General features: G+C 47.3%; 1 protein-coding gene across 1 annotated transcript in view; it reads right to left on the minus strand.

The window, feature by feature from the left end:
• SKOR2 (SKI family transcriptional corepressor 2) overlaps positions 1 to 815 on the minus strand; it is an 18,371-nt gene extending 17,556 nt beyond the window's left edge. The window contains exon 1 of the mRNA XM_008593163.1: positions 42 to 815. Coding sequence (XP_008591385.1) covers positions 42 to 815 — 774 coding nt within the window. The remainder of the gene's footprint in view (positions 1 to 41) is intronic.
• Positions 816 to 12,962: the final 12,147 nt, after the last annotated feature.

Below are 12,962 nucleotides of genomic sequence, written 5' to 3' on the forward strand. Positions count from 1 at the left end.
CCGGCCACAGCGGCCGCGGCTGCCACCGCGGCTGCCTTGACCGAGCTGAGCGGGTGGCAGGCGGGGGGCGCGCCCGGCCGGGGCAGCGCGCGCTTGCGGCTACCGCCGTTGAACATGGCTTTGACATCCTCCCAGGCGAAGACTAGCTCGTCCTGGGGGCTCTTGTCCGTGAGCTTGAGATGACGACGCCACGAGTTGAAGTTGGCTGCATCTGGCTGCGTGTACTTGGCGTCAGGCGTGCGGTGGGAGTGGAAAATGAACTTGTTAGGCGAGAAGTACATGTTGCAGTAGCTGCATTTGATGCATTTGGCGCGCGAGCTGTTGTAGCGCGCGGGGATGAAGCTGCCTCGGCAGCCCCAGGCGCACTCGTGAGATACGTCGAAGGCGAAGTTGTCGGGCAGCTTGGGTGGCCTGTTTTCGCCGAGGAACGACTTGCATAGACGCTCGGCCTCGCGTTTGGTGATCATGCCGCAGCGGCGCGATGAGATGGGCATGGCCCCGGCGCGCCGCAGGATCTCCAGCTGCACCGGCGTGCACTGCACGCACGTGATGCCCAGCGCCACGCGGCGGTTGTGGATCTCGTTGTAGCTGAAGTTCTTGAGGAGAGTGTTGGAGATCTGCGCCAGACACAGGCGCTCCTGCCCGTCGATCACCAACGAAACGATGGGAATGCCGTAGAGGATCACCTGTCCCACCTGGTTGGGTTTGAGGTTGGCGTGGCTTGGACGCGGCTGGCTCAGCGCGTCGGGCTGGAAGGCGCCCGAGGGCGACGCCAGCAGGATGTCGTTGGGTCCTGGCAGTGGGCTGGAAGCCATCTCCTCCGCCGCGGAATCCCGGGCCGGTCCCTCCAGGTCTGCCTTGGAGGCTGCAAGAAAATGGAGAAAGCGTTGATTTGACCCTTTTAAGTCTAAAACAGAGGGGTGGAGTGAGTCGCTAAAGCTGAAGAATTAAAGTAACTTCCTTACTTTGGTTAAGACATGATTATTACTGGACAAAATGACCAAGTTTCAGGCACAAGAAAGTCATCTCAATTTCCTTCATGATCGCCCTTTGGAAGTTCAGGGATTTGAAGGTACTTCTCTTCTAAACACCCAAAGTAAATTATATGTTTTGGTTTTTTTAAAAAGCCGTCAATTCCTAAGAAACTTAAGATCTTATCTCAGATTTATAGAAGCTGTTGGACTAAAATGGCGTGCCCGCTAGAAATTACAAAGTAACAACAGTTGTAACTAGTACAGATTATTAAAAATTAAGGAAAACTGAGGCTTGGCCATTAAAACCCAAATTTAAAGAGAGTTCATTCTCATTTGCTTGAAAATAGATTGATTTTCGTTAAAAAAATAAATAAATAAAGCCAAACCTTTTAAAAAGTGATTTTTGTGGTATCTGTGGTTTCCTTGAGGAAATTTACTGCTAGTTGAAACACAGCTCATTGAAGCAAAACGAAATCCCTTCTCTCCCGTCCTTGCCATTAGATATGTTGTTACAGTAATTATTTTTTGAAAGGTGGAAACATGTACAAAGCCATATACATAATAGCACCAAAATAGGGTGTTTCACTTTCAATTTTTCAAAAGCCCACTTGCTGAACTGAGTGGTTTTAGTTCCAGATAGGTAGCTTAAAAAGATGAAGTTGAAGACCTGTGGACATTTAAAAAATGTCTTCCTGTCATTTCCCTGACAGTGAGCAAGTAAGTACAGGCAAGTGTATTACACCCAGAAACAATGCAAAGAAATGAGCAATTCTGGGGGATCTTTGTTGTTGGACTTTAAAAGACAAAACCAGTTTAATGCGAACCAACTTCTGTGACATTTTTGTCTTGTCTTTCTTGATATCTCTGTGTCTTTATGGGGGAAAAGTTGCCCCACAGTATAGAAAACCTGTAGACTAGGTAATCTGTGAGAGCTTTGAAAGCTCGAGTTGGATCTGTGATAAAATTTCATTTCCAGTTAACAGGATATTACAATAGGGAAAAATATCCAGTAAGTGTAAAATACAGGAAAAGCAAGTGAAAGAAACCTTTGTGATAATGTTCCTAAGTCAAAACAAGCTATGTGGTTCATTTCTTAGGAAAGCGAACTGTGACCTTCCCACAACTACATGTCCAGAGCATAGGCCAAGACTATCCTTTGCCCTGGAAAATCATTTCTAGCTGTAGCATAGCGACTATGCCAAGTTCACTGGAGTTTGTTATTACAGCGATTTCAGAGGATACTCTATCCTACCCTCCACCGAAATTGCCCTTTCAGCGCTCCCTCCTTGGTCCCCTGTCACATCTGTACCTCCGCCTTCGCCTGGCTGCCCCGTGAATCCTCGGCTCTCATTACATTCCGTGGCCTCCAGAAAGGTTGAACAAACCTCGACGCGATCAAACGAGAGGAGAGCCTGGCTTGTCACTTCGGATGGATCAGAGATATTTCCAGGGGACAGGACATTACATGGCAGTTCAAGGTACAGGGATACCCGAGCCCGGCAAAACCAGCCCTAGCTTGGCCAAATAGCCGTTCAGTGCTCATTTCCCTCCCAAACAAGATTCTTATTACCTTAAAAGACCCTGGGATGACTCGAACTCTCGCTCCCCTGCAACGCGCGCAGCGGGCCTGCCCAGGCGGGGAGCTGGCTCTGCGTTAAGTGCCGGCAGCCTTAGCAGACATAGATCCGGCAGAAGTATCTGCTCTTGAATGTCCTCCACTGTCACCCCAAGCCCTCCCAGAAACTCCCGTCAGAGCAAAGACACAAATACGAAGGTTTAGGTTGGGGAATTTCTGTAAGGGGGTAAGGGGAGAAGAAACATTAAAAGTTAGTTGAACTGAGAAAGGAAGCTTGCCGACCTCGCTCTCCGACTCATGAGCCAACGACCCCCAACTCAGTTCGCCCAGCTTCCAGACCAATCGCCACCGAAGCCCGCCGCTGCCCCTCAACCTAAGGCGGAAAATCCCATCGCTGGGGATCTCGAATAGTGAACCGCGCAGCTGTGTGCCACGTCAGGGCTGGCAGGTTCCGGCACTACCTGGTAACCCCTAGGTGTCTTTAGGCGCGTGGCTGCCGGCCCATCTTCCGAGGGCGCTCGGAGGCGAAGCATCCAAGCGGGTCCTCGAATCCAGCGGCCCGGACTCCGGCGGGCTCCGCGAGATACGGGCGCTCGTTGGAGCTAATGGCGCTCGAACCCCGGCCGGGGGAGAGTGACGGCCCGAACTACGGTGGGGAGTCCCCTCGACCGCACAAGATGTGGGGGGCTCGCGGAAACCCGCGGCAGGCGAGCCCCGAGCAGAGCGCAGTCTGACAGCGCCTTTCTCTCGTCTCTGAACTCGTGTCGGACCGAGGGGACGCCACCCAGCGGGCAGGGTGACGTCAGCGTCTCCCTGACACTCCACATTAAAGGGCTGGCATGTTACAGGGAGGGAGGGGGAGAGCAAAAGCGATAGCGACCAACGTACAGATCCTTTCTCGGCAGGCACGAAAGCTGCCACCTAACCAACCCGCAAATGACAACCTCCCCAACCCTAGAGCAAAACGCAGCGACGGTGCTGGAGCCGCAGATCTGATTTAGGAGGGGAAAGCTGAGCAGTCTGTGTGCATCCCGGGAACCCGGATTCTAGAAAGACTCCTCTAAATTCACTGAATCCTTGCCTGTTATTGTCCCCTCCCTTCACTTCTCTGAGTCACCCTCCATCGTGAACGATCCCTCTGGTACGTGGTGAGCACCAGCATCCTCTCTGTGTCTCCGAAGATACAGAATCCAGTCAGACTGGAAAATAGATTAGCTTCAGCGCCTCGTTTGAAACACTGTGAAATGAGAAAAAGGAGAGAAGTTTCCACATAGGGTGCCCAATCTGAAAACTTGGAAGGAAGCATGAAGAGTGTTCCCCCTTCTGCATGTACGTTTGCTTCTCAGGACAAGATACAGAAGGTCACTACAGTTTTCTCTATTTTATGAAATGTACAATGGTGAGGACTTCAGTGCGTGCGTGTGTACATTCGTCTCTCAACTTTATTCAGAACAGTTATCTAACCCATTTTATAAGATGTTTGCTTCTCAGGACAAGATACAGAAGGTCACTACAGTTTTCTCTATTTTATGAAATGTACAATGGTGAGGACTCCAGTGCTTGCGTGTGTACATTCGTCTCTCAACTTTATTCAGAACAGTTATCTAACCCATTTTATAAGATCCATGCAGGCCACCTCAGCAGAAGGAAAAGGTGGTGGGAGGCAGGGTGTGGGGGATGGATGGGGGAAGCAGGGAGGTCCCCAACCATGACTGGTCCTTGAGCAAGTTGCCAATTCCCCTGGAGAAGTAAATTTCTCAAGGAACCAGGTAGGAGCATGCTCTTAAAAAAAGAAAGAAAAAAGAAAAAGTAGGATGAGAAAGAACCATTACTTTAGCTTCCCCAAAGTGAAACATTCCTTAGGATATTAATGAAGTGTCAATACATTTCCTCCTAATTGACCAGCTGTTAAGAGTCAAGACAGCTACTGGCTAGTTTATCAGAAAGGAAAGAAGCTATTTGGAGAACATTCTAAGGATACCTGCTGGGAGCGGCACTGGGGAATCCTTTAAGGTTTTCCTTTACTGCCATAGCTGAATTTTCAATTGCTGCCTGATGAAATGCAGGCTTGGAGTTCGGCAGTCACATTATAGAAATGATTGAACAACGTCCAGTAAGTCCAAAGCCCAAATAGACTCTGTCATAGCGTCAACATTAAAACACTGCTAAGTACAAGAGTAAAACTGTGAAATCTTCACACTTCATCAAAGGTTAAACAGAGGAGAGTCAATTAAACAGAAATGTGAGGGGCTTGTTGCTCAGGAGTTGCTGCTGTTTAAAATTAATATCCCCAAAATCACAGTTTCAGGGCTATGAAACTTGTAACGTTTGTTTAAGCAGAAGTTTCAAATGGCAGCGAAATAATTTTTTGCCCATCTCCTAATTTCTAAAGGCATTAATAACACAAATTAGGCTCCGTCCTAAGGGACTGAAGTCATCTGAGCTCTCCCTCCTTAATAGCCCCAAAGCTCCCCCTCCTAAAAAGAAGAAAAACTCACTCTTTCTGCCCACCCAGCCCATTTGCCAAGAGTGCCATTGCCATTCACAAATCTCTTCCCGAGGAAGGCTCCAGACACCGTGCTCCTCTGAAGGTGCCAGGGCCAGGCATGCTGCTTCTCGCCTACCCTGTCTCCTGTCTGGGTCTGGGGTTCCCTCAGATCCAGTTTCCAGTGCCTGGACTGCTAGAAAGAAGGCTTGAGCTGCATAAAAAAAAGCCTGGAAATGGGGCGGATTTTAAGATTGAAAATGGGGAGAAACAAGAAGTTCGGTCACCTCACTAACACACCACGGGGAAGTGCCTGGTTACTGACAGGGAGGGAGGACTGCTGCAGATCTTCACTTTTTATTGTGCAGTGCCCATCTTTACCCCTAAAACGCTCCTCTTCCTCCTATAGATCCACACACACACACACACACACACACACACACACACACACAAAGTGTATTCAAAAATGTCTTTACTGAAAAGAGAAATGGGCCAAATCTTTGTCTTCCCTCCCATCCCAGGTTACTCTGAGGAATGAATCCACATCTGGGTGGTCCCTGTAGTCACCTCCTTACCTGAATCTTTAAACATAAACCCCAACACTTTGGGGGCTTGCTATATGCAAGCCTGTAATATTGTTTTAATACAAAAATTTTTTGCTGGAAAGACAAATGTGTGGTGTTTGGTTAAATACTGTTACTCAAATAACTAAGAATAGTTCAGTATTGTATTTCCCAATGAACCTGCTGTGCTTGTTTGAGAGGTCAGACCAATTATATTTTTGGAAGGTGATGGTGGAGAACAGTTGCTCAAAGCAGACTCAGTGCTCTCAGAGAATCCTCATCTCCAGACCCCAGCTGGACTGCGGAATTACACCTACTGTATGTTTGGAGTCTGTGAGCAACTTTCTGCCAGCCGGTATCTCTCCGATGTTTTTGCTTTCTCCTCATTTTGAACAAGCCTCCTAGTGGTTCTCCGCGGGGTCCTTGTCAGTCTCTGTCCTGGCCTCTGGGACCCTGAAAGGCTCAGGGAGAAGCCGGCGGTGGCGGGAGAAGGCTGGTCTGGCCCGAGTTAATCAATGTTTTCTTATTCGAGCTGACATGCATTTTACACGTCGGGACTCTCTTCAGCCGGCTAATTGATTCAAATTGTTTTATTGGTTAAACTGGTGTCACCCGTTTGCATGATCTATCACCGCATGGAGGAGAGCATTTCCACTCCCATCTCCGTTCCGGGTGGCTGTGGTTCACCCTGGCCAAGGACAGGTAAAGGAGCCCAGACGCTGGACCCAGAGGAAAACCACAAACCGAGCTGGCCCCCTCGGAACTGTAGAGGCGACGTCTCAATGCACACGCACGCAGTCAGCTCGGCAGTACAGATGGAGGTTTCCAGCTACAGCTTTTAACAATTGGCTAAAGCGAACCCAAACCCAGCTGGGGCCAGGCCCAGAGTCCTCCTGTTTGGAAACAGTCTGTTCCAGAGCGAGCAGTGTTCCAGAGCCAGCCTGCCGGGTACGAGGCCAAGGTCAAGGCCAAGTTGGGAGCTGTCCGCGGTGCTGACGCTATGCCTAGCTCCAAAACATAGCAGATCTTACAGCGTTCGAGTACAGTCTCCCAGTCTCCCAGCCTATGTCCTATATTCGGCTCCGGGCTTGGGTGCGGCCTCGTGGACTTAAGAGACAGGCAAGGAACGACACAAAACCACACCCCCTAGTTCTCCCACATCTGTCCCCTCTCTGAGGGCTGAGCAATCCAGCCTCCCCCCGCCAACTCCTTTTGTGCATTGACAGCAAGGAAGACAAAGGTCTTAATATAAATTTATTACAATCAGAAATACCACATATTCGCTCTCCTCTCACTATCAGTCTGGCTGTTGAAGAACCCATGACAGTTACAGGTCAAAGAAACAGCCTCTATCCTTCTCTCCCATCCCCTCTTACCACATTCTCAGCTCTTAGCCTCTTATTACAGCTCCTATGTCCCTGCCAGAAGGGTTCCTGGCACTAGTGTTTCTGTATCAGATAGGGTAAGAAATCGTTTCCCCGTTAGTCCCAAGTCTGCAAAAGGAGACCCATACGGCCCAGGAAGAAACTGGAAGACTAGCAGAATTGTCAGGTACAGAAAAATTCCAACATGTAAGAAAGTACAAAGTCAGATGAAACTGGGTGCAAATTTCTCCTCAATCACTTACTAGCCGTGGAATCTTGCTCAGATACCTAACCTCCCCAAGCTGCAGTTTCCTCATTTGCAAAATGAGGAAATTGATAGGTATCTCACAGGGGTGTTGAGAGAATTAAATAAGAACATATATGTAAAGTGCTTAGCACACAGCAGTCATTTAATACATGATAGCTTTAAAAGCACATTTTTTGAAGAATGGGGACAAGAGCTAGGCCTGTCCTGTTGCAAGAGAACTTAGATATCTCCAATAGCTTCAGAATAAAAGACATCATAGGTATTTCAGCTTAGCGGTGAGCAGAGAGGAAACCAAATTCCATGGAGAAATGTCGCTTCTTTTTGTTAAAGATTTATCCTGCCTCCTAATTTATCTAGTGTTTATTTTATATACAGGTGGCCAGAACCCTAGCTAGTGTTTGTTTAACCCATTTTAAGTAAGTTGATCATAAAAATTAGCAGTGATATACTCATAATGATAATGATTGCTGATAGCCCTCAGTCCTCACTTTCTACTCAAAAAAGCTTTCCACACCCTGGCACGCCAGCTCAAGTTCCCTGGGTTTTCCTCCATTGCCCAAACTGGACTTACGTGAAGCAAATGAAGGACGACACTTTCATGATGGAAGTCATAGGAAAAATGAGAAAGGCCTCTGAGCATCCTGGGGCTGACTCATTCTTTGAGCCTTCTCTAAAATATTGTCTATAAACAAGGACCATTTTTCCTGGGGCAAGAGCAGCCAGACAGAAGAACAGAGAGATGGCAAACCTCAAACCCTAAACAAAAACTGGGGAAGAGACATGAAAATGAACGTGTTTTGCAGGACCTACATCCTTGTCCCAGTGAGTGCTCCTCTCTCTCTCTCTCTCTCTCTCACCCCCCCAGTGATCTCTTGTGTTCCTAATGCACCAATGATTGGGAATCAGTGAGTCCTTCTTGTGCTTTAGACAAGCACCATTGTAAGAAATAAAGACGGTGGGAGGAATAACCCTTAATCAGAGGAAATCATTTTCACAAGAAAACTTGCATTTGGGTAAGTGGCAGAGAAGGCTCTTGCCCTACCAGTTCACAGAGACCAGGGACTAATTGAAATATTTTCTATTGGATTTTCTTTTTTATAACAGAGAATCCACATTGCCTTATAAGTCCTCATAAAACTGTAAACACAGCAAGGCACATGTGTGTGTATGTAGTTTACACGAAGAAATAAAATCCATAATGGAACGTAAACTTGGTGTACTTGGTGGTCACTTAGCAAATCTTAATTGTTCAAGATAAAATTCAAAGGCACACCCGAGGACACACATAAGCCCATGGTTGCATGCTGTCCCTAAACATACCTGCGAATGTGCATCAGAGGGACACTGGCACAAGGAATAAGCCCACTAGGCGCTCTCTTTCTCTCTCTCTCTCTCTCTCCCCCCATGCATACACACATGTACCCGCCCCATCCACTCCCCTCCTCCCCATATTGGGAAGGAGGGGGTCTTTTCAAATGGAGGTGGTCCCAGCTGGAAAACCCCAGAGCTCATTTAGATCACATCACTTCAGGCTTTTGTCTCTGCTCCTGAATAACCTAGGCTGCTACAACAAAAGGATAGGCATCTACATGGAGTTTTCATTGGCAAAGATGCATCACAAAGATGCTGCTATAATAATGAATAACAAGGCAAGATGCTTGCCTTTTTTGATTGCTACTCTTAAAGAAAGGAGAGGAAAAATTGAGAGAAGGGGAGAGAGAGAAAGTGAAGCAGGAAATAAAGAATGTGAGAGAGAAAATCAAGACAAGTATTTGGATAGATATCTGCAAAAGCATCTTTAGTTATATGAAGACTCCAACTACCACCAAATATAAAAAATGGGGCTTGGGGTTTATTCTACTTTATAACAGACTCTTTTGTTTTAGAGGAATCAGTTTAAGAAGTAAATAAAACTGAGGATGCAGAGAGGGTGTGCAGCAGGACCCTTTAAAGCTCGGGGAGGGAAAGCAGAGGAGTGGGAGTAGGGGGAAGGGGTGTAGACTGTCTGTTGACATGTCACAAGAGAGAAAATGACATAGATGTACATTTAATATCTCCCAAGCTGACATTGGTAGAAGAAACATTGGATTTTATTTCCTAGGGACATTAAGACACTTCAAAAAAATTTCCTGTTTGTTACCTGTCTTCTCCACCCCCACCTGAAAAATTTCTACTTTGCCATCAAGCTTGATCCCATTAGCTAATACACTATTAAACTATCATGTGCTCTATAGCTGCCCAATAAGCATCATACCTTCAGCTTTCCTCCCGCCTGCAGACTTCAAGTAGCAAAAGGTGAAATTAGATATTAGCAAAATAAATTCCAGGGAAGAGGGGGAGTAGAAATCTGAATCACTGATTGTTTTCCCAGAAAATATGCAACCAGTGAATATCCAGAGAGAATATGGAGAGAACATCTCTAATTTATGTATTTAAAAGTAATTTTTTAAAGCAGAAAAGACTTTCCTCCATGGGGCTTTAAGGGGTTCAAAGTAAAAGCATAGACAACCAGACCAAAGGCAGTACCATCCCAAACTTTTTCAAGACACATTATGATATCATCGGCAAACTCTTAATGTTAGCAAATAATTAAATTTTCCATCTTTTAGAACTGTGTAACCTTGGGTGTCTTAGAAACAAATTGTGCAAACAAACCATGGAGATGAGCACTGAGGGTTTCAGAGGAGATATAATGAACCAACTTTAATTACTAACTTGAAATTAAAAATGTAATATACAGATTTAAATTTATTTTCACCTAAATTGTGTATAAAATTATATGGCTTTTGCAAGCTAAGAAATGCTTAGTAACCAGCCATGCTACTAAAAAGTCTGAAGTAGTTTCCAAAACTCAGTTCCCAGACTCACACAGTAATAATGATACATTTATCATTACTGATGACCACCTACTGGGTAATTATTGCTTTGTTACTACTATTACAATCAAGAGATTTCTTTATTTACTGTTAACATTCACTTAAAACTGAATGTTAATGACTGTTCTGAATTCACCAAAGAGAGTTTTCTGTTATATTTCAGAAGTACTTATGTTCTGGTTTAGAAATGGAAAACCATATCATATCAGAGTGGAAGACTAGGTGAGTGCTTGGTTCTCACCCTCTCTTGAGAATGAAAACAGCATTCTGAGGATTTCTGGAGCAAAATTTTCCAGCTCAGAGTTGCAAAAGGTTAGCATAATGCAACCACTTGACTTGTGCTAATTATGTAAGTATTTTATTACAGGAGATTCATCCATTATTGATACTTGTTTGCAGTAACTTCCTGCTTGGGGGAGTTATATTTTATATGAGAAGTAAACAACCCATGGCTCCAGGGCTAGCCTCCCCCCATCTGATTTCCTCCCACCCCTTTGTCTAGTTTCACAACAATTTTCCTGTGTTGTTATGCCCCTACTGAAGCAGAGAGTCAATTCCTTAAAACTTTCCTCTTCTCCCTCCATTTCCCTTTACCATTAAAAACTTTCCAATTCTTAAAAGATAGAGACCAGGGATTGGTGAGTGTTAGCGTGAGGATGGGGAAGGTGAGAAAATAAAAATGGTTTTAGTGGGTTTTTTTTTTAATATAACATAAAGAGGGAATTTTCACAGAAAATCTAAGCCTAGACTCCTTGAGGCTTGGCCACCAGTTTTCCTCTTTGGAAGCTATTCTTAGCTCTCAAATATCCCAGAAATACCAGAAGTCAAGCTGACCTTTGGTGTACCCTAAAGTCAGGAAATAGTCATTAGGTAAGTGGGTGTGGTGGAAACTGTTAACCAATGGAAAATCTCAGAAGGAGACTCCTGCTTGCCGCTAAGTCAGAACCCAACCTCACAGCCAGTGGTGGTTGGTGCAGTCTACAATATCTTCTTCCTACCTATGCCAAGTTGCACTAGGAAAAAGCATGGCTTTGCTTATGGGATAGCCTCAATGAGCCCCTGTGAAGTATTGTGCTGGCTGCTTGGCTGAGAGGCCCTCAGGAGTTTCACCATAAAAAACATGCTCTGGCCATCTGGGGCTGGCTGTCAGGTGAGAGGCCAGCATTTCCCAGAGGAGCCAAAATGTCCTGGTACAGGCCTCCAGCCTAGGAACAAGGGTTTCTTTTGGGGCTTTTGAGTCGCAGTTTGGAGCTGGGATGGATGTAAGATGTCAGAGGTCAGCATGCTTGAGATCCTTATAGAAAGTCAGGAATCGGAGACAGTGGAAGGGCAGTGGAAGTTGAGGGGGAGCAGTGTAAATACCTTGTTCTTGCAGGTTCTGGCATGGGCAGGTTGGAAAGAACCAGCTGGAAGCTGGAGTGTCAAGACTTTCGACCAGTTTGAAAAAAAATGAAATGGTATGGTCTAGGGTCGGGGGGAGCTTTGGGGAGGTGACTGTGAACTAGTTGGTATTGGGTAGGTCTTGCCATAGTCTGGGGCAGAACTGACAGAGTTCAAAGTCCGGGTTCATCCCTGGACCTCTACTACGTAGCCTAGAACTTCTGCACCTTGGGCGTAGGCACTGGGATGAGGGGTTGACGGGAGGTCCTGAGAGCTCTGGGAGGAGTCCTGGACTGGGGAGAGGGGATGGTGAGAGTGCTGAGACTGGGTCCAGAATGGTTGCTCTGCGCTTGGTCAGCACAACCCCCTCTCCCCTGGAGGCCTCGCTTCCCTGCTTTTACCCCACGCCACGATGGAACCGCTCTGCGTGATCTACGGAGGAATGCCGTTCCCAGCAAGCCTTCCCTAATGGTCCTTTAACAAACTCTTCGATCTCTCTTTGGCTGCCCTGGCTCTTGCCCGCCTCCTCCCTCTTCCCTTCTCCACTGCCTCCATCAGTTATTTATGACCAGCGTTAATTATTCACGAAAAGAGAAAACTCCAGCTTTGAGAACTTTTCTAGGAGGACTTTGGGGGTTTCTCAAACCCACGATGGGTTTGAGAATTGAGGATTTTCGGGGATTCTGGCAGGATCCTGCTTTGAAGCAGTGAGGAAAGCAAAGCGCAATGGTTGGGCCAGAGACGGTTGTGGGGGATGTTTTCTCTTCTTGGTCAGGTCCTGACTCTGCCTTCCATGTGCACCTCCGGGGCCGGGAAGTTACTAGGCTCGCCCGCGGGAGTCGCTGTCCGGCCTTTGCGGTGCTGAAACCGCCGACTTGGGCTCTGGGGCTGTGGGCTGTGGGGGCATGGGGGCTGAGATCTGGAGGCCGTCCCATGAGGGGGGCCGCTTTCCACGGCTTCACCAAAAAGTCCCGTTTGCCTTCTCTCCCGAGCTCTCTCCATCCCCCATCCCCACCCCCACCACTACCCCCAGCAAGTGACACCAGAACGCTGTAACCAAAGATTAATTGCCTTAATCAAATCGACCCACCCTCTGCAATTAATCTTTTAGCAACAAATTAGAGACAATTTATCTCAACCTCCCGGGCCACGCGGAGATTGGAGGTGGGATGTGGGGGGTGGACAGAGTGGGAGACTTTGACAAAATCCACAAATGGTACCGGGTGGGGTCTTGGGAATGGGTGTGCATTAAAGGCGGGAGGGGAGGGAGGGGTCGAGGTCGGTTGGGGGGCTGTGCCTGGAGCCGGAACTTCCCGGAGTCCCTTTCAACCCAGTATTCTCCAAAGGGGGAGAGGCCGAGGGCGGAGGACGAGGCCACTTACCTGTCCGCGCCGCCAGCGCGGTCTCCGGCCCTCGGCGCTCGGTCCTCCCGCCTGCCTCGCGCTCCGCGGCTGCTCCGCCGCGCTCCGCCTCCCG

The sequence above is a fragment of the Galeopterus variegatus genome, unplaced genomic scaffold (assembly GCF_000696425.1).
Source record: "Galeopterus variegatus unplaced genomic scaffold, G_variegatus-3.0.2 Scaffold8804, whole genome shotgun sequence".
NCBI lineage: Eukaryota > Metazoa > Chordata > Mammalia > Dermoptera > Cynocephalidae > Galeopterus > Galeopterus variegatus.